General features: G+C 34.4%; 2 protein-coding genes across 3 annotated transcripts in view; both read left to right on the top strand.

The window, feature by feature from the left end:
- The first annotated feature begins 605 nt into the window (after positions 1 to 605).
- LOC128251741 (5-hydroxytryptamine receptor 2B) overlaps positions 606 to 22,755 on the top strand; it is a 36,409-nt gene continuing 14,259 nt past the window's right edge. Inside the window, exons 1-2 of one of the 2 annotated variants that reach the window (XM_052978878.1) lie at positions 606 to 682; positions 9,122 to 9,730. The gene's annotated coding sequence lies outside the window, so the exon portion shown is untranslated. Of the gene's footprint in view, positions 683 to 8,884; positions 9,731 to 22,755 lie in introns of those variants that run through there. The other variant, XM_052978879.1, reaches the window with a different exon arrangement.
- On the top strand, positions 13,561 to 14,380 carry LOC128251756 (uncharacterized). The gene has a single exon (XM_052978907.1). It carries the CDS (start codon positions 13,662 to 13,664, stop codon positions 14,214 to 14,216), a length of 555 nt encoding a protein of 184 aa, XP_052834867.1. The 5' UTR covers positions 13,561 to 13,661; the 3' UTR covers positions 14,217 to 14,380.

Below are 22,755 nucleotides of genomic sequence, written 5' to 3'. Positions count from 1 at the left end.
AAACTTTGACAATGGAAGACAGACAATAGCTGGGTGATGCAAAAATGACGAACAAAACAAGATGTCAATCAAGCGAAAGGATCTTTTTCCCAACTGCGAGTGGAGTCTCTCTTATCGGCTCTTATCGTCCTCAAGGGCGTCTTAAAGTCAGTAGGAAATTTAATTAATACCCGGGTTGGTAACAGGACAGCAAAATTGCCCAGACTTGGAGGCGTCGTCACATGATGCCATAGAATAAATTCCGTTGAAGCAGCTGATGCTGCCGCAGTACACGTGCTGGATTCCCCAGAATTTTCGTAAGCATTTAAAACAATAACAAGGCTCACGGAGAAGCCCCGGACTATTAGCGTTAGCCAGCTCCATGCCAGGTAATAAATCTCAGCCTGTCAGCAAGCTGCCTCCACCATCAACACGAACGGCTCAAGCATCAGCATTAGCCACCGAGCAGCAACAGCCTCATTCGCACCGACTTATTTACTGTATTCACTGTATTTACAAGGCAGTTGCGCCGTGAGTTTTCACGTGGATTTTCCGCGTTTTCCGTCACAAATTGCCCGCATTCCAGCGAGAAGCGTTAATCTGGTCTTGGTTCTCCAAGGGAGTGGGTTGAAACCTACCTCGAATTTTTGTCACAGATGCCATCGCGACAAGATAAACTGCGAATGAGCGAAAATCAATTAAGGTAAGAGGTCGATTCATAAGGCAGGCGTTCAGCTGAAGAGTATCTATTTAAATTTGGAAAGTAGGCACAGGAATTTTAAGGAAACTTATGAAGTATGACTTGTTAACAGTGCGGAGAAGAAACGGTTTAGTTTGTTTTACTTTTTATTGACCTACACTCACTTTTTTCTTTGCCGTTGTGAAGTTTGCAATGTTTGCATTACACACATATTTTGTTTTTAAACCAGCTTTCAAAGTATAAAAGGTAATGCATATTTTTGACCGTCTTGTCCGTCTTCTTACGCAAACTGGTCACTTTGGCATAAGTTTTCTTTTCATTTCAAATATTAGAAATAGTCGGATAAATAATTAAAATTAAATTAGACTTTGTTTTTTTTACTTTTCCGTTAGATATATTTTTATATACGCATAAAAGTCGATACTTATTTAATATATTTGTAAAATACCTGCGAGGGTATTAAAACTTTGGCCTGCCAAAGTTTGCTTCCTATCTGTTTTCTTTTTAATTTTTCTTGTTTTGGTAAAAATATATTGTGTTACTTACATACATTTGTATCTCTCTGATTGCTATGAATAATTTTTGGAAATTTCACGCTTGACCTTTTCTTTCTTCTCCGAACGACAATTGAATATAGTCTCTTGGCACAGGAGAGATATATACACATAGCATTTCTCATTTTTTAAGTGAGTGAGATGTCATGCCATACGCACTCGTACATGTATCAATATGAACATAAACATAAATACATGTGCAAGCTCGTAACTAAATAACTCAGCTTCCTGCGAAGCGCGGGGACTGTATGCCAATATTTGATACGAGCCGTGTGCCTCACCTTTGCTTTGAACTTTGCAGCAGGAGGCGGGTTGGTGGGCAGGTGTATGGGCTAGGCAAATATTGTCTAAGAACCCGTGGGAATAATAGCACACAGCAGCACGCGACGGTTTGCGCTCCCCCGCTATTTTTATACACGGTACTTCTTGACTAAAAGGGTATGATATATTATTGTAGGTGGTAAGGATCGCGAAACCGAAAGCGTTTTGTTATAATAATCATAAATGGAACCAACTTCTTCCATACAATTAAATTCGAGTTATAGAATTGATTTCATTTGCAGTTATAATATCTATGGTCAATAAATCTAGTTCGGCTTTAACAAATTAAGTTAGGCAAGTTGGGCTTCGACAGAACATAAAAAAAAGTAGCTTTGTAACTCCTTGTCATAAACAATTAGGGTGTGCCAGAGTTTCGTAGTGTGGGATGTGAAAGAGTTATTGGGTGTTACAAGCCCAAGTATTTGATCAATAATTGAACTAAAAAATGAATACAATTCTCATTTAGTTTTTTTAGCAGAAAATAAATATTTTTTTTTTGTTTTTAAGGCCTTTTTACAAAGTCTTATTTCTGGTCTGACCTTTTGCGAATTTTTTTAAAAGATTACCTCCTGTAAAAACTTGTCACCTGAAAGTAAAAGATCAAAAACGTTTGTCTTTGAAATTTCTCACATACAGAATGCAGGGAATTTCATAGTCGACTCCTGCTCGTTTGTTGTTAGTATCCAGCGGCATGCGGCAATCAAAATCGACTCCAGTTCCAGTGGCACTCCCTATCCGTCGCCGTTGCAATACATTGTAGTAACACAATATTGGTGCCCCCAAACGGTGGAGGTGAGTGGGGGTGAGTGTGTGTAGGCTACCAATGTCCTTTAAGCCCGCATAAGGTTGCTACGTTTGCGGATTTTATGCCCCATATTGGCTTTTAATTTTACGCGCAACTGCTGAGCCGCAGTGTCAGCAGCCTTGGGTTTCGGCTATCAGCTAAATTATGGTTGGGATCATGCGGCGTGGGCATTATCCTGCCAGACTCCCAGTTTATGCAAATAAGTGTATATTTTTATGTTTTGCTGATTTTTAAGGAAACAAGTGCGGGTATTTATTCACTCAGAGCTTGCATGCAGGATAATGATTATGGTACAAGGGTGGTTCTTATTTTTTGTCGCCTCGCTTTTGTCCCGGTAAATCTACTTTGGCGCCTCGGGGAAATCAAAACGGATGCCGCACAACAATGTGCGACACAAACTGTCGCTGGTTTATTTTATTACCTCCCAGATACCCGCAGAAGCACCCACACATGACTCATCCACATAGGTACATGCGTATAAGGCGCATTAAAATGAATACACCGCCTGTGATTCAATTTGCGGCATTTTACTTTTCATTATCGTCCCCAACTTGCAAAATTAACAATAATCATTTTTATGTCCCGCTCATGTTGTTATTAAAAACTGCACCTTGCGAAGTATATGTGCGTCGTACACCAAGAAAATCATCGGAGTTCAAATATTTACTGGGTCATAAAAAATCACTTTTAATAGCTTTTAACATGTGCCCCGGTAAATTTATTTTATGGGCAGGTAGTCAGTATTTAAGAAATAGTTATAAATAGTTGAAGGGGATTAGGAAAACGATACCTTCGTTATTTTTTTTTAATGTTTCAGGCACTACAAATTATATATCGCGTAACTCGTGTAATTTTTCAACTCCCGTTCGAAATAAGTTTTTCTTGGACTGTGCTTGTGTGTTTTTATCCTTTTAAGCACATTTCCGCATAAGCTCTTAATGAAAAGCGAATGGAATACAAAAGCAGGATGCCCTTTCATCTCTGCAACACAATTTCAATTATGAAATTTAATTTGCAATGACAATCACAAATATTTTGTTTATATATGAGGTTAATGATTCACGTTCAGGATCCACCCGTTAATCACGGATGTGTGGCATCAAATAATTAATTTAAATGAGTAAACCAATAAGTGCCCACAAATAAAGTCAGAAAGTTGAATACACAGTTAATTATTACTCACTTTTTTTATTTATTAACAAAAAAGAAAGCTAACGTCGAAAGCAAGCAGACGGACGGACGGACTGACGGACATGGCTAGATCGACTCTCCTAGTGATGCCGATCAAGAATATATATTCTTTATAGGGTCGGAAATGTCTCCTCCACTGCGATCCAAACTTTTGACTGAAATTATAATACAAGGTATCATGAATATAATTTGTCGTGTCATTAAAAAATGATTAGGCACCCTAAAGCTGGCTCTTAAAGTAAAATATTAGTGCTTATGGCCGTTTCTGTGGAAATAACTAGTTTTCATCACTTTAATTCTGCAAGTTGGCAGGTCAAGCAAAACAACGGCCTTAAACTGAGTTTGGCAATTTGTGTTGATGAGGATTATTTAGTGGATAATGAAACAATCGACAGCAATTAAAACAAACAATTGTAGTGGAACATGTTGTTCATTTGTAAGGAAAAAATGTCCTGCTTATGCCCGCTCTTTCTTTGACCGCTCATGTTGAAGAACTAACTGTTAACTTCTATCAATAAAATAATGTTTTAAAGTTGTCTTTTAAAGCGTGGTTCCCAGTCCAAATATACAGGACTTTAAAATGTGCGGCTCTCTAAGAATAACAACTGCCGGTAAAAATTTAACAGCTACAAAAATATTTTATGTTCCCCTTAAAGTGAACAGCTCGTTTCGTTCGCTCGTATCACAAAGTTATTAAATAATATGAAGTTTTTTTGGTTGTTTGTCTTTTTTCCGCTTCGTTGCAGACTGCCTGTCTGAAAACTTAAAAGATATGCGATTGTTTTTTAAAGATAAACTGCTCAAGCATGTTTAACTTGAAACATTCATGGTTCTGTGAAAACTAATGTTCTATAGATGTATTTCCTCTGTATTTGGTAATTTAATTTGATTGTTTGTATTAAAATCATCCAGCGGTCGAGCCTTTGGCTTTGACACATATTTTTTCGTTTAAACTAAACTTCTTTGACCTCAAATTAAATAAGAAACGAGGCAATATGCCTTGCAGCAATTCCAATAATTACATTTTCTTTCAAACAGCAATATTCCGATTATTATGCCTATATGTTTAACTACAGTGATCGTTAATTTTGCTGCTATATGACATCGTTGTCCGATAAAACTAGAACCGTTATTCTGATATAAAAAACCATTACCATTTAAAGTCATTTAAAAACAGAGAAGTCATAATATCTTTCATACAATTTTTCGATAGTTCTCATGGGAGCTATATGATATATAGCGTCAGTCTTTTTTATAAATAATAGTTGGTTTAATTTTAGATCTTTTTAACTTTTTTTTTATATAGCCCTTGAGTTTCGAATGTTAAAAGTAAAATGACTTGCATGTTTCTTTTTATTTGCATAATTAATCGATTTCAATTTCAAAAGTTTAAAGGAATCTTTCAGCACAAAGCATTTTTTGTGTTAGCTTCTTTTGGTATTTCTTCATTTTTTACCAAATTTAATATAATATATTTTCCATTAGGGCCAATATCTTTATACCCTTTAGTATCACAGTAATAGGGTATATAACACTTTTTAGAAATTCACTCTTTAAAAAGTTTAAAAAAATGTATGTTAAAAAATTTCTAAGAAAAATAAGCATAAATAAATGATAAATTTTAGGGCATTTTGACATTTTGATAAGGCTATTTTTTATTTGATTAACTTATGAATCCAGAAAAAAAAATCATGTTTGTAAGACCGTCGATAATTTCGGGAACTTGAAAAGCTCGTACATTTCAATTATTAGTTGTGACCCAAAAAATTTCAATCATCCTTATTTTTGATGTAGGAATATAGAAACAAAGTTTATTTATATGACGAGTATCTTTTAGTCGAACGACAATATTTGTTTGTGCTTTTTTTTTTATTCGCTGTCCTTTGGATTTTTGTTTCAATTTCATTAAGTCCTGTTGCTCGCCCGAGGATGCTTCTTTGAAAACACACATATGAAATTGAGGGATGTAATGGTGTTTGCATGTGTGATTGCGGGTTCTTTGTGCTTTTCATGCAAATGAAGACCCATACAAAACATATCGGCTTGCGATTGGTTTGCTGTGGTCTCCCATTTCATTGCCATCTCTTTCATCCATTTATTGAAACAGGTTTCGGATTTTAATGGTTAACTTTTAAATCGTAAATAATAAGAAAACTTTCTACAGAAAGTATTTATTCCTGTATTTGCAGTATTCAACTAATAGTCCCAGAAGGAACTTTATTTAACTTTTGAAAAAGTTTTCATTTACTTAAATTTTCACCGTGTTTTCTGCATTTCTACTTCCCGATTCAAAACTTTGTTAATTAGCCATGGACAATTTGAGCGCAATAATAATAAATGAAGAGAAAACAAGCAGGCTAAAGGGATTGGAATGATAACCTTTCTGAGTTCTAAAAAAGCTTTATTAATAAACATGCCAACAGAACTTTATCCTAATTGATTGCGATAGACAATGCTTTTTTAACCATAATTTGCCTGAAAGCAAGTGAAATATATAATCAATATATTGATATAGTAGTTTTTAGGTTCCTGTAGTTGTTTAATAACCTTTTTGCATTCCATTGAAGGACTATAATGACCACTTTACACAATCTGATTTAACTGCTGTGCTTTTTATTTGTTTCTGCTGGTGCTAGCACGGGCCTGGGTTTTTGGTTTCGCACTTTACTCAAAAGAGTTCATCTAAAAACCAGATTATAATCAGAACGCTGGGCCTTAAAGGTCATTAATATATATATGAGTATATATATATATACACGTTCTATAAAAATATGCAAATATTTATATTAACACTAAGCATTGACGGTGTTGCCAGTAAATAGCCTGGAGGTTAAAGCCAAACACAGTTTGATAAAAACAAACTCGAAGTTACTCGCTGTAAGCAAGCAATTGCTTTTAATGCCAATGATTAGGATACTTAAGCTACTTGACTCGGTTTTTGTTGTCTACTTTTAGGTCGTTTAACCAACAAGCAGCAGTTAAAACAAAATAGAACATAGATTGTTTAATGGGGCGTGTGAGTAATGTGCAGTGTTTTGAATTATCAAATTAAAGCTTTCGCCAGTTTGCCAAACTTCTTCTTCAAGTCTATTTTCGTCTCTGAAAAAGTTTTTCGCCCTAGATAACTTTATCCAACGCTCGTCTCACGGAATTCTATTTAGTGTGAGTATCTTAACTTTATTATTAAAATCGTGCGCGCACTTTGGGCAAGTTTGTTCCTGTTTGAGAGTCTTCCTCAATACCAGTTTGCTTATTAAATAAATATTTGCATAGCTTTTTGGGCTTCCAGCGGTATTATTGACTTCATAAAGATTCCAAAGGTTGCCGAAAATCGTGAAAAAAGTTTATGAATTGGAGGCAATAAAACTTCTTTAAACATAAATCTTAATTCTATTGTTAAAACAATACATAAAGAAGTTTTAAAACGACATTTTTTTAGAAAAAATGTTAAAAATGTAATGGCACAAAATTTAATTAGTGTTCACGACTAAATTTATAAAATGGAAGCATCTTAGCGGAAACTTTAGAATTGTATCTCTTTATTCAGAATTCTAAAAGTTTGTTAATAACATCTGACGCCATTAGGCTAACCATTTATATAAAGGTCTCTATCCGGCCATTAGCTCGCCTTTAGGTAGTTAAATTTGTAAACGGAAGAAGAGCAAATACATTTAAAACAGAAGCTGCGGTTTTCGACCTACCTTTTTGAAATAATTTGAAATGAAATCCTAATAAGCTCAGTCACAAATTCATAACAACACTGGCATCACATGGCCAAATGAAAAACTTAAGCCCTCTCATCTGTGAACTAAAGACCCATCAAAGCTGGAAAAAAGAGAAATTCTTAAGGTGCCAATTTTTATGTTTGACCAATTCCGGCCAGAAAAAAACAATTAAAGAGAGCTTGCCCTCAACCGTATCAAACTTTTGATGCCAGTTTTGAGGTTTTTTGCCTGAACTGAAATTAAGAGACAGTAAAGCAATAATTAAGTTTTAGAGTTTGCACAACGCATAGACATTAGACATTTCTGTGACAAAACATAAAAAGTTGGAAGGACCCCTTAAAATGCATAATTTACAGTAAACCAATCATTTTTATGATGTAATATAGTAACTACAAAATTTATAGTTGTAAAAACACTCTATTTCTGATATGGAATGCAATTTTTTACAGAAACATTTTCCCCTGGATATGCGAACATTGTAGCACGGAATATGTATCGCTGACAGTTTATATGACTCCACCGGGCAGCGAAAGTGCAACCAAACGCCAAGCGAGACCAAAGGACCACAGTATCAGAGAATGTGGCCACAATTTGAGTAAACAGCTGAGGGCAGGCACGTAGAGCTGATGTGCACGGTGATGCGGATAAGTATAGCAGCCCGATTTGATGAGGAGGCTAAACATTCAATAGACAATATTTATCCGTGAGCCCATAAAAGTTATGGGTGAAAGAAGTATTCTCGGTAAAAGTTGCCAACAGGAAATTTCTGCCACCTGTCAATAGCCATTTTTCAAAGGACTGAGTCAGCAGTCCGGAAAATCAGTGAGCCCTATAAATACTGTTGTGAGGAATTGCGAATATGCTTTATTCCTTAAGATTCGAACCACGTTCTTGACATGTACATGGACATGTATGTAGAAATGTGTTATTTTTCACGTATTTATTTTTTGTTGACACTCTGAGCTATTTTCCGTTGGCCACTTGTGTTAAACAACCAATGCACGTTTCAATAATTTGCATTTAAAATATAAAATAAGAACACAATAAGGTAAAGAAGCAGAAACATCATAAAAGAGAAGCGAAACTTGTGTTGCTCCGAAATAAATTTGTTTGAACTAAATAGCTGAAGAAAACCAGTGCGAAACATTTCGAATTCTTCAGTACCCTTAGTTTATAGCAAAGAAATTATTCTTTGTGCTGACTTTCGCTGACTTTACCTCCAAAAACGCTTTTTGCGGCACACTTAAATAAAAATGGTTTGAAATAAATGAAATAAATTAAATCAGTGACAGTTATCAGTGACAATTGACAAAAGTTATTTACAAGGCGTTGTTTTAAGTGCTAACATCATACAATCAAAGTAATTGTTGATTAGCCGCACCTAAAATTTTGTGGTGAAACTCTAGCTCTGTAAAAAGTTTAACAATTAATAATAACCTTCAAGTTTTGTAATTATGATTATGTGTCCACAAAATATACACCTCGGTGTCCAATAGAAGGCTCTTAAAGTAAAAATGACTATTTTTTATGCTCAGTTCCTGCATTCCGTTGGTATATAATTCATTCATAAAATAAGGAGCATTCGGGGAGGGGATGGACCAGCGCCAGAATCACGTAGCGAATGTTGACAGCCATGGAGCCAAAGCACGTGGCCAACTTCTCACACCCTTTTGCAGTGTTACAAGAAAAAGCAGCAATTTCCTCAGTGAATTTCCCAAACAAAACCTGGAAAATTTCCCACTGTTTGACAAGAGAGCGTATAGCGACTCGGAGCGCAAAACTAAGAGAGCGGACTGTGTGATGCCGACGACGAAGTCACTGCTGCTGTTTTCCACTTGCTTTTCAGACCCAATGGACCAGTTTGGAAAACTCACACAATCAGTTTGTTTTGAAATTTTGCCGCGATGCGTTCGGCTTCAGAGCGTTCTCTCCACACTACGAACAAATATTCGCACTCATCAAATGGTCTTAACAAAATAAAATAAAACTTACACAATATGTGTAATTACAAAACAAGTGAAGTGTTACCAAATAATTAAGGCAATTTTCAACACCGCTTATAAATTTAAAATGTTTTAGATATACTGGGTAAATAATATTTGGTAATAAACAACAACTTTAAGCTGCAATTTCGTTACAAAAAAGAGCTAAACAAAAATTCATATAAAAAAACGATTGTACAAATAATAGAAAATAACTGTGCCGTTGCAATTGGATTGCAATATGCAGGCTTAGGCTAAAGTTATTATTACAAAAGCTGTTAAATTATATATGCAGCTGGAGCTTATAATAAGTTTAAAATGTGAAATGTTGAGAAATACCACTGAGTGTATCAATTTAATAAACGAGGTAAAAGCAAGAAAAATTGTTATCTAAAATAAATAACTAATTTTGTTTTGCAACACACGGATTTGGCAACTCTTTCTGAAATCGTAAATCGTAAATTACAAAAAACGTAAGTAATAAATTGTACTACATACAATTTCGGTGAAAAAAAATACTTTAGCTAACTAATTTTGTACAGCAAAAGATCAATAAAACTTATAAATGCAACTTTTAGAAATTTCTTGAGAAACCTATTTCGGTACTTATTTCTTCTTTTTCAACAAGCTTTAGGAAAATGTATGACACGGGTCAGTTTGTTCAATCAAAATTTAAGAATTATATTAAGTTCATATACTCTTGCAGCTATTTCAAAAACTAAAAACTCTTGAAATTATGATTTACTTGCGTTTAAAAACATTGAAGCTATAATGATTTGCAGCTTAATTATTCGATAATTCCTATGGCGGCTATACGATTGTTCCTATGGGAGCTGGATGCTATAGTCGTCCGATTTTGATGAAATTTAAATCGTAATTCTGAAATATTTAACCATTACTATATCTCGAAGAACTAACAAAAAAATTAAAAAACACCAAAGTTATAATTTTGTTTTATTAATTTTTCCGATTGTTCCTATGGGAGCTATATGCTATAGTCGTCCGATCCGACTCGTTCCGACTGATATACTCTCTGCAATAGAAAGTCAACTTTTGGGAAAGTTTCATGCAGATAGCTTTAAAACTGAGAGACTAGTTTGCGTAGAAACGGACGGACAGACGGACAGACGGACGGACAGACGGACGGACAGACGGTCGGACAGACGGACGGACGGACAGACGGACGGACAGACGGACGGACAGACGGACGGACAGACGGACGGACAGACGGACGGACAGACGGACATGGCTAGATCGACTCTCCTAGTGATGCTGATCAAGAATATATATATACTTTATAGGGTCGGAGATGTCTCCTTCACTGCGTTGCAAACTTCTGACTGAAATTATAATACCCTCTGCAAGGGTATAAAAACTAAACAACAGAACAGATACAAACTAATTTAAAAAAAAATTAGTTTTTCTAAATATACGTGTATACAAAAAGTAGGTATGTCAACCGGAAGTGATTGCGAAATTAAACGTAAATTTTCTTAAAGTTTTTGGCTTCCTCCGTGATCTCCAAACGAGCTGTGTTGAGATACAAAAAACATTGCTAAAAATAACTATTTTTCGTTATTCAAAAAACAAAGGTAAATCCAAATAGAAGTCAGTAAAAATATAAGTTAAATCAGATTTTCACGTTTTAGCCTGTTCCTCGGTCTTTTTCTTTCCATTTGGGATCTAACCCCAACTCGCACATGATTACTCACATGTCAGCAGAAAAAGAAGATTTATTACCAAGCAACCTAAAACCAAATGTTTGCCATTTCTCTTTGTTTTGGTTACCTTTTGTTTTACCTTTTTGGATGGATCCCTCTACCTTTTTTTCATTTATGCTTTTCTGGGGTTTTCGGTTCCTTGTCGGGAAATTAAACTATTAAGCTTTTTTGCTACCGCTGTGGCTGATGTGCGTAAAGTTTTAATGAGACATAAAGGACATGCTGAAATTATGCCGGCCTAAGGTGCAGATCCAGCTGTCATTAAGACGGAGCGAAAGTCATTTTCTGTGTGGTCCGTAGACAAATTCATCCAGATAAGTGGAACGGCCGTAAAAGTTTAGTGGACCGAACCAACATAAACTGCCGTTGATTACCTGAAGGTCATTTTGTTGTTTCTCTTTCCTCTGATTCTAAGTTGTGTAAGCCAAGTTCGAGGGTCTGTCAGCAACAGGCATTTAAGTTATGACACTTTTAGCCCAAGTGTTAACCATTAACATTGCAGAAAGTTGGTATATGAGAAAGGGTGGCAAACCTGTGGTTTACTGGGTTTAGATCCCATTTTGATGGCTAAACTAATGAAACATTAAAATAAACGCCGAGATATACAGTTCTTCATTATCAATATTTGTATTTAACACGTTATTGTTAGTTTTGTTATACATTTATATATGCAATCCCATATATACATCTGTAAATCCCATAATTTATTCATTGCTTTTACTCGGTTAATTTTGTATGTACACCGCTTATTTTCATTGAGTATATTTTCGTACCATGTTTATCTTAAATTCTAGTTTATTCAGAAAACAATTAGCGATGTACAAAAAGCATTTTAAATTGATGGGTAAATCCGGATCTTTCATATGGCAATTGATCAGCGCACTTACTACACGCATAAAAAGACTCCATCAACACAATCCATATTTTGTTCGGCAATCAAATATTTTAAATATTTTGCTCACTCCGTCATTGTCTTTATGCTTAGTTTAGCGTGCGCCAACAAAAATAAATTAATTCAGCCAATGTATAGGCATTAATCTCTCTCGGAAGCCGATTCTTTTCTATTTATTAGGTCATATTCAGATTTATAGATTTTCTTTAACCCAATCAGAAAATTACAAAAAAAAAAACGATTCGCGTCCTGCACTTAATTTAAATTTAGTCATACTTTTCCCTTGTATTAAATTTTACTTTAAATTTATATCTCGGCATTCCTAAAATATTTATCGGTGGTGCAAAAAAATATACTGCCTAAAAACTTAAAAAAATAGGAATCTTACCAACTTATCTTTAGAACGGTTTTCAAACATTTCAACTCATTAAAATTTGTTTAAACAAAAAATCTGTTTAGTCAGCAGCTTTGAAATGCCCCAAAACAAGTAAATCTCCGAACCTCTGATATTTATTCAATCAATAAACTGACGCCCGTAATTAATCGTTTTGCCCGTTGACTTTGAGCAATTGTTGAAACATTCTTATGCCAAATGGGCATTTGAAATATCTTTCCCCCTTTCTGCCTTATCATTTAATTGGCTGCTGTGTAAATTGATCACGAGCATTCAAGTATCAACAATCAATAAACATTACTCAGTAAGTGCGACCTCTCAGCAATTTCCCATGATTTGTCGTTTGCCCGAACGCATTTATTCAGCATCCTCATTGTGCTCATTTTGCATATATTTAAATTTATTTCCCATTGCAATTTCCTGTGCTTCCGCTTGACCATCACAAATTTATTTAATTTTATTGAACTTTTTACGCGCATATTTGTTTTTACTTTGCTGGATCTGTGCAAATATGCAAAATGATTGACAGCACAATTAAGACGCCGCAAACGAGTGTGACTTGGTTAGAAGAGGGGTTAATTGAAGGGGGCCTAAAGCTGCAACCTAATATGGCAGCCACAGTTTACTTTTCATTCTTTCAACAAACTAACAAAGCGCGTCGCAGAACATATGTTAAAGTAAAAAAAAGACGCTTGATATTATATAATAGTAAATATGTGCTACAAAAAGTAACCAAGGCGCGTAATAGCATCTCTTTACAAAAAAGTCTCCGAAAGATTCACTTTATATAAAATATTTGCCGAGGTTCATGTTATAATTATTCTTTATATTTAAAAGTGAGTTGGCAACGCGTCTTGACGGAGCCCCAATCTCCAGAGAAAAGTGATGAGGCACAGTCTTAACAAAAGGATCGTTTATTCACAAACAGTCCCACAAGTATAAAAATATTTCTAGTGACTCTGTATTATTTGTTAGTAGTAGTAGATCTCGCGACCTATTAGGCCCGTTTACTTGTCTTCGTGTAAAGAAAAAATCTTATGAAAACGTTTGTTAGGGTCATGCAAAATAGACGAATTTATAAATTGAAAAAAAGTGGAGATGTCAAAATACCGTCAAGACATGGAAGAAAATTAATAATTGTACTATTTTATAATATAAATAAAAATAACACCCCCTCATAAAAAGCCTTTGCTTTAGGGGTCAAATGTTTCAAATTATCCGTGAAAGAAATTTAATAATGGTACTATTTTATTATGTAACGTATTCATATTCATAAAAATAACACCCCTGCTCTCATAAAAAGCCTTTGCTTTAGGGGTCAAATTATCCGTCACTCCAAAACGGAGCATATAACCTAGTCTGAAAAGTAAAAGCGAACTCCCAGCAAATGTGTAGCAATGGGTGCGAGCAACAGCAAGCCACAGACGGTGCAGATGGCCAATCCAATGCCGTTTGTGATTACCCGGGATGTGGTGGAAAGAATCGAGGCCACTGCCAAGAACTCTAAATTGGGTACCACCCTCTGCGAAAAATGTACGCAGAAGCCCGATTTAGGATCAAGTTCCGGTGTCCCCGTTACGATGGAACATAGCCCAAAGGAAGTTCGAGATATGCAGCCAGTTCCAGTGGCCAAGTCCTGGAAAAAGCGCTCCATGGAGGTCGAGGAAACGGAGTTCGGAAAATCACTGCAGCGGGTTCAAGAGCTCTTTGGCCAGCCCGTAAATTGGGCCAAGAATTATGAAGGCGAGATTGGGAAATTCGAGGAGGAACTGATCCACTGCTATCAACGGTATCCCAACGAACCCCTGCAGTGCTCCAATTTGGCCAGACAGTATCACAGGTTCGTGTTCGCCAAGCAGAACGCCGAAATATCTAAAATGAAAGTGGACCCCGATGGTTCCGGTGATCCGAGGGCACCCAAGTCATCCAGAGATACTGGGAAACCACGTTGAATCCACCTAAAGATAATCTTTTTTAAAGCCAGACGCGATCTCGAATCAGTCTTCAAATCGGTTTAATTAATATTCCATTGGCTCAAGAAACAGCAAGCTAACGTATTCAGTTATATCTAATCGACGGAATTGAAAATAAAATATAATTATATTTAGCGAACACAATTCAAGAGCAATTAGTTGAAACGTTTTATTTGGTTTATTTTGTTCTTTTATTAGCCTTGGCTGATTGCCAGCAAACAAGAGTCGTCAAACAAATGAATGACAACATGAAAAGCACGAAAGCCAGAAACTGAAACATGAAAAAAGCAAACACGTCTCGAATGCTCCTTTACGCGCGCTCATGCTCATCCTCCTTTGGTATATTCGTTCGTGGATAACTACTTCTCTGCACAACATGCCGTATACGCGATATGACGCTCGCAGCTTTTTATACCTGGTCTGCCTTCCATTATAAACGCATCGCAGGTGAAAATGCTCTGCTAAGTGAGTGGCCAGAGTGCGACTGAAATGTGGGGCGGTTTTGGGATATATAGGTCTTTTCAGGTAGAGGAAAACCCAACACAAGACTAACACAGTCTTGGGGCTCAAGGCTGCCTTGAACTACTTAGCGCCACAATGTCTAGCTCGGTGTGCATTAGGGGATCCAACACTTGCCACCCAAGCAAATGACTTGGAAGAAGACAACATAACACATAGGGTTATTTTCCCAGAACTGTAATTAACTTTGTATGCACACAAATAACGAAAATAAGTGTACTTTAATAGAAAGCTGTTGTAAATTGTGCTGGAATAATAAAATTATCATAAAAAAACAAAACACCAGATTTTATTATTAATTTTAAAAAAAAATATTTTTTTTATTACATTTGAAATCTAACAGTAATAAAAACTATTAAAAAAAACTATTCTAAATATAGACTTCAGTTACAAATAAAATTTATAATTTAATTTTACCATAATTACCAGAATTAATCACAATAGGATAACTAGATGCTATTTTGGAGAAAAGATTATATTGTTTAATTTAAAGCTATTCCTTAAATTAAAGAATGTTGTGTTGAATTGAAATGAAATATAGCCAGTCAATACTAAAAACACACAAATACTTGCTCTCACAAAGAGAGCTTAATTCAAATTGCAAAACATTTATTGTCTATAATATATATTTATAAAAATATGTTTTTTCTTTTGTAACTTTTCAGTTCAGTGCAGCGTTGAGAAAGAAGTGTTTATATATATTGTCTTAGAGACTTATAGCTTTATAAATATAGTTTCATTTGGAAAAAACAGATAAAAACTCAGGTTCTTCAAAAGAACGCTTTCAAAAATTTATTTCACATTTTTAAGTGTGCATTTTTAGTAGAAGCAAACACTCCACATGCTAGGAAAGGCCCTAAATCACACTTTAACTGTTTTTCTTTTTAGATCATTGTTTTAGCTGTGCTCACGTTGTAATGCGACTATACATATTCAGCCATAAATCTGCACAACAAATGTTCTCACAAGCCAACCAGAAGAAGAAAACTTGCCATGTTGTTGTTGCCATGTGAAATGAAATTTTGAACACTGAGTTAGTCTCGCACCTAAAGCCAACAGAGAGTTTCGCAATTACATATGCAAATTCCATTTAAGCTGAGAGCGAAAAACTACCAAATGAGAACCCATCACACATATTCCCAATTCAACCGCAAAAAATCCTCAGAACCTCCCTTCTCCACAACAAAGTGGCTGCGAGGTTAAGTGCATTAGTTGTTTGTGCCCAATGTCAGAATCGCTGCTGATATCTGGCGATATCTGACGCTTTTCTGATTGAGCTATTGAATAAACTACCCAGTTAGCTGAATTTGTCAAAGCCTATGCAATTTGAATGATTCGAAAGTAAGGCAAGACTATGAATACAGACTACATATATGAATATAGTCAACGTTTCACCGTCTTTTTATACACCAATGCACATACAATGTTTGTACTTTTTCAGCGCAGAAGTTGTTGCATTATTGCGTTAGGGTATTTTCTACTTAGTTATTAAAATTTTTAAAATTATTAAATTAAATTTATCTTTCGCAAAAGTGAGCTTAAAACTATCTTCTATTTGGCAAATTGACAAACAGACTTTTCCTTCAATAATTAATGCCAGCCATATAAGAGAATGTAAAATGCAATAAGAATGAGTACCCACACAGTTCAATGCACGTTGCATCAACTTTAGCTTATTTGTCTCGGCTTCGCGTTCATTTGTTTCGGGGTGCAACGTGCTTAGAATATTTGGATCTGGTCTAAGTAAAAATATATTTTCGACGTCAGAGCGCTTTTTTAAAGTTAATTTACATTTTGGCAAAGTCAGATTAATAACCAGCCATACATCTCCCTTCCTAAATTTATGGTGGGGGCAAGAGGTCGTACTCTTCTCTGCTCCATATCTAAAAGCTGGCTCAGACATTAAAGCGTGGAAGTTATTAGAAAAATGCGTGAGAGGCAGAATAGTCACTAAAAATACCCGAAGTACCGCAAAAATGTAATAAACGAACTTTTATTGATGCGCACTTCCGCAAACAACCGCAAAAAACCAGACGACAATAGCAACAACGGGAAGCAATGGGTTCAAGCAAAAGCACAACGATAAAAAAGTATTGCGAATTCCACGGCGGCAAGAAAGAAAGCAAAATTCGGCAAGCCGAATATTAAATATTCTTGAAAACATTAAAATTATTATTTACTTGAGTATATTTTTAAATATTCGATAGTTCCTATGGCAGCTATCGTTTTCCGATTTTAATAAAATTAAAAGCGTAATTCTTAACTGTCAATTTATTAATAAGTCAAGAAGAATTTTTAAAAAAAATTTATAAAATACAAAAGTTACGTTTAAAAAAAAAAAATTTATATGTTTTTATTGTTTTCATGGGTGGTATATGCTATAGTCGTCCGATCCGGCTCGTTCCGACTTATATACTACCTGCAATAGAAAGACAACTTTTGGGAAAGTTTCATGCAGATAGCTTTAAAACTGAGAGACTAGTTTGCGTAGAAACGGTCGGACAGACGGACATGGCTAGATCGACTCTCCTAGTGATGCTGATGAAGAATATATATACTTTATAGGGTCGAAAATGTCTCCTTCACTGCGTTGACTGAAATTAAAATACCCTCTGCAAGGGTATAATAACATTACATAAATAATAAGAATTTAGAAAAATTGTAGAGATGCTCCCATTTCTTACATAATTCTAGCTGCTCAAACAGACAAAGGAACATAATAAATTCATTGGTCAGAAAACGGAGAAAGACTCCCTGATTTATAATAATCTACGATTAACCTTTATTAAACATTAAAAGAAAATGTAAAGCTGGAAGCCATTTCCAAAATTTAAAATTGTATTTAAAGTTGCAAACTATTTTTGCATATAAGAAAAGCATTAAAATACATTCAAGCCTCACATTTATGTTAACATACCCCACGAGAGTAGCCAAAGCAATTTGATCAAAAACATTTATAAAACACTTTTGGCCATTTCTCTTCATTAACTGCATGCAAGGCGAGAACATTGGTACAATAAGGTTGCCAATCCCTCCCTAAGCCCATCCCAACTCTGCTTTCCCTTTTATTCCTCTACACTCAGAGAAGTTGAGTGTGAATAATTTTTGTAAGAAGACTGCCGCCTAAACATTTTGTATAGTATAATGTAATTTGATTATTATTAAATAATCCTTAGCCAAATGAAAAATTCTTTAGGGGTTTAACTCCACGAAGTTGAGAACGTCTTGCCATTTAAAAGTGATACATTTGGTTGGTAAGAGATCTTTTGCATGGTTGATATAAAATCGAACTAAGGAACAAGGAAGTTCTCAAGGTACAATTATATATATATATATATTATATATTGATAAAAAAAATTTATTTAAGTTTAATTATTATACAAAAGATTCTAAAACTGAATTCTAAGACCTTTCTTTTAATCACATAGGTTTTATATTGGCACTTTCGTGGTATTAATTGTACACTCATATTATTAAGAAATTTTTTATAATCAACAACTTAAAAATCATGTTGCAAAAGTATAGTTTCTATGACAATTTTTTTGAGGGTACATTAAATACATTACTATTGGTAAAACTGCTTTGCATCAACATTAAATCGAAAGTTTAGCAATGCTTGAATTAAAACATTTTAAAATTTAGTATTATTTTGTTCACTATGTTTTTTTTTTCTTTGAGAGTTCTAAATGGCCAAAAAGCTAAAGCTTAATAAAGTTCTCTTGCCAAATTTTGGTTGGCCACTTGATTGTCAGACAGGAAGTAATTGATGACATGGAGTTGGAAGTGGGGGCCGCTTTTGACAAATCGCTAAACGCAAGACATCTTCCAATTAATTATTGTCTTCAAGTGTGGCTACTTTTGTGAATTCATGAATCACATTTCAAGAGCTCCGGTTTTCGGTTACGAAAACAAAGTTGAATTGTAATTCATACGACACGGCTGCTTGAATATTACTGCCCAGTAAAGATTACAAGTCGTAAAACAAGTAAGCATCAAAAGCTGTCTATAAATAAAGTGAAATTTAAACGGAAAAAAATTCTAGTGGTATGGAAAAATGCAAAATGCAACGCTCCGTTAATAATTAATTGCATAATGAACCGCAAATTAAGCCACACACGAGTGATGACAGCAGCAACCACAGCAACCATGGATAATGGCACTAGCAAAACAAAAAAAACAATGTTAATACAGCTGGTTACTCGGTCGGAGAAGTAAATAATATAGCGACTAAGTTGCTAGTCACAGATCAATTGGAAAAGTTTTATTTCACTTTTAATCGATACTATGCACACCGCTCGACCGATAAGACCCTTAAACAAATATTGAGTTTCAAGCAAATATTTTTTTCCTGGTTTGTCTATTTTTATGGTGTTTTTCTCGTTTGCTTTGCAATGTTTGTTGCAGTTATGTACCAACAAAGTTGGTTGTTTTAAAAGTTTTTTTACCCTGCCGCTGCGACAGTCTATTTAAGGTTTAGCGAAGCTCTTTTAATATAAGGGGAAAACTAAAGGGAAACCTTATCATATCAAGTTTACATTCTTTAGTAAAATATTCAAAATTCATAGTCATATTTAAATGTTTAGTGTGCATTTTGAGCCTTAAAACTATTGATGTTTCATAATTTAGTTTCTCAATTTTATTTAATATTCTATCCCAGCGCTTCAAGTATATACTTATTGTTAAGGCACTGGTCATTATACTATGAAAAAATGAAATATAAACATTACTAATCATTTTAAATTATACATTTACCTTCTTATCCAAATATTGCAAGCCTTTTGGAAAATTATTGCTTAAATATTACATTTATAGAAATTCAACCAAATTTTTAATTATATTGTTTAAATTTGAAATTTTTGCATTTCTGATAACTTTTTAAAGTCTTTGAAACCACAATTAATATCTCGCTCCTATCATATCCATTGATTGTGAGTGCCGGGTACGACTTATGTAAGCTGTAAGGGAAAAAAGAGCGGTATAGTTTATGCAACATTATTCATATAAAAATGTCCAAGGATAAATCACATATATACTTTATAGGGTCGGAAACTTCTGACTGAAATTATAATACCCTCTGCAAGAGTATAAAAATAGTTATTTTTTGGTACCTTAAATATAAAATTTAAATTATTTAGTAATTAAAGTAACTATTAATATATGATATTTTTTTTTTACTTAGAAAAACATAACATATTTCTTAACCTTTTTGGTCCGAGCATTTAAAAAAAAAAATTGTTCTAATTTACCAACAAATTCGATTTAACGTATGTTTGCAAAACTATAGCAAAGCAAGATGCATTTCATTTCACCAGCCACACCATTAACAAACAGACTTTAATTATTTCACTCGTTTTGCTCTCAGCTGAATAAAAGTATCTCCTTCTGCCGCTCACCAACATTCACACAGAAACAAAGGCTTGTGTATGATTAAAGTGACTACTCCCTCGAGGAACAAGCCTCGACTTTAAATTGCAGCGACATCATTAAAGCTTCTCGTTACGAGGATATGTGTGGATGCTGCTGCATACACGTCGCCACTCAAATTAAGTCGGCAAAGTGCACTGTCAAAGCGCATTTCATATGCATAAGGGACCCCCTGCGTTTCCCACTCATCACCTTGTAGTATTTATCATAGTCATGTGTGTGGTTGGCCCACTTTTGGTGCCGTATAGGCGCTAGCGTCAACCAGCGAAAAATCCTATCGAATAATAAAGCATTAAAAATATTCATTAGTAAAATACCAAGTAATTGAAGATAATTTACAACTTAAGGTTACAATGACAATAGAGTAAAGAAAATAATCTTAATGTAAAATTAGCATTTATAACGATATATCTAAATATATATAAATAAAAAATAGATTAATTAATTTTTAACTTTTTTACGAAGCCTGATCAGGAACATTTATTTTATTTATTTAAAATAATTTGCACAGAAATCTGTGCTAGATTTACCTTTGCAACCATTTTTCTCCATATTTGGACTCCTATTTAAGCAAGATCAATAAGTTCACAATTTTAGAGTCGAGTGAAAATCTGCCAAGTGGGCCACATAAAAATTAAAGGTCAGTTTTCATTGAACTTTTTGGTTTTTTGGGTTCACAAAAAAAATACATTTGGGACGGTTTTATAGCACAAATAGCACTTACTCTTTATTTAATAACTTCTGATTGGTAGGAGCTATCTTAATGATTTCTTCAGAAATTTCTGGTTAAATATATTTTCTTGCTTTTAAAATAAAATCTTTTAAAACAAAATTTTTTTTTTTTTAAATATATATTTTGGCTATTTTGAAAGTGTATCAAAAAATGAACATTGATTCATTTTAAACATAATACAAAATTTTTTTTGTTATAGAAACAAACATTTTTTTATAGCTTTTTAAAGAGGTTTGGGCAAGCTGCAGATTTCTCATAAATCAAAAAATAAAAATTAATTCATTTTAAACATAATAAAAGGTTTAATCATTTCCAAGAAAAAAAATCAAAAAAAAAACAGCAAAGTTATAATTTTTTCATTTATGTATTTCTAAATCGAGATAGTCTATAGCCGCAATAAAAACGATCTGACTTCAATTTTGTTTTCATAGCTTTTATCAGTTTCGTGTTTGGGCGGCGCATAGAGAAGATGGAACGCATCTGCACCACCGCAGTGCTTGCAAAAATCTTTTGGGTCTGCAGCATTTTAAATTAACTTTTCACCCGTGTGCATGTATGTGTGAACTAGACTCATTATCAGTGGCAACAACAAGTTTGTGCAGGCCGCAAATGAAAACAAAAAAATTAAAAACCAAAAATGGGAACCACATTTTAGAAGCACGCGGTTGACGGCTGAATTTGGCACTGACACAAGCACAAAAGCCGCATTCAAGGCCGTTGGACGGGGGGACGTGGGGACGGGATGGACGGATGTCTGGCAGAAGGTCAAAGGGAGACCCTTGAGCGTGGGATCCTTTGTTGGCCGCGCCATTTAAACCGAATTCAAATCGAGTCGCCAGCCCTTGTTGACACTGGCATTGCCATCGTCACAGGCATCAGCATCATTGCCATCGACATCAACATCATCATCATGTGATGCATCCCATCGAGCTCAACTCTTCAACTGTCATCTATTGACAGGAGCGCACAAACACGTATTGCACAATAGGGCAGCCCTATTTTTTTTTGCTCATGCCTCTCAAAAAGGCTAATTGTGAAATGGCCGCGTCGAAAATTCCCATAATTGGAAATACGTTTCAACAGAAAATTTCTTGTTTTTTTAATATTTTAGTTTAAAGATTAATTTTGTCATACAAAAATTGAATAAACCTGTTAAAGCTTTTTAATAAAAGAAAGGGGGGATTTCTTTCTTTTTTTATAATTAATTTTTTAATGTACATATTATTTTTAAATTTGGGTGCTTACCCCATTTAAAATATGTTACCTAAAAAAAATTTAAGGATATTTTTATGCAAAAGGTGTAAGGAAGTATTTTTAAAGTATTTCATCACATCGCAAAACAACAGTTCTGCGTCGTTATCTTTTATTTGTAATATTTTCTGAGATATGGCTATTCATTAAATAATTGTAATAGAAAGTTATTGAGATGAAAAAATTCTTAAAACTTCTGTTTTTCAATTTGAAAGACCACTTTAAAGTAAAAGTTCATTGATGAACATTTAAAGTAAAACAAAGTGTAACTGATCAAAATTAATAAAACCTTTTAAAAGAATATTCTTTTTTCTTTACACCTTTATGTATTCGAGGTATTGGTTTTTACTACTTCCCCGAATTTCACGCATTCAGAGAAGTAGTAAAAACCAATCCCTCGAATAAATAGTATGTTTTTCAATTTCAAAAGTAACGAACACCGCAAAGTTATGGTGAAAACTATAAACGCGCAAATTATTAAGGTAGCGTTAAAAAAACGTGTGTGCAACATTTAAGGGTAAAAGTTAATTACTTTTTATATTATAAGATACCCATACTTAATCTTATATGATTTTACAAAATTGGTTGAAG

This window comes from Drosophila gunungcola, chromosome 3R, assembly GCF_025200985.1.
Source record: "Drosophila gunungcola strain Sukarami chromosome 3R, Dgunungcola_SK_2, whole genome shotgun sequence".
Lineage (NCBI taxonomy): Eukaryota > Metazoa > Arthropoda > Insecta > Diptera > Drosophilidae > Drosophila > Drosophila gunungcola.
This window is presented reverse-complemented; position numbering and strand designations above follow the sequence as displayed.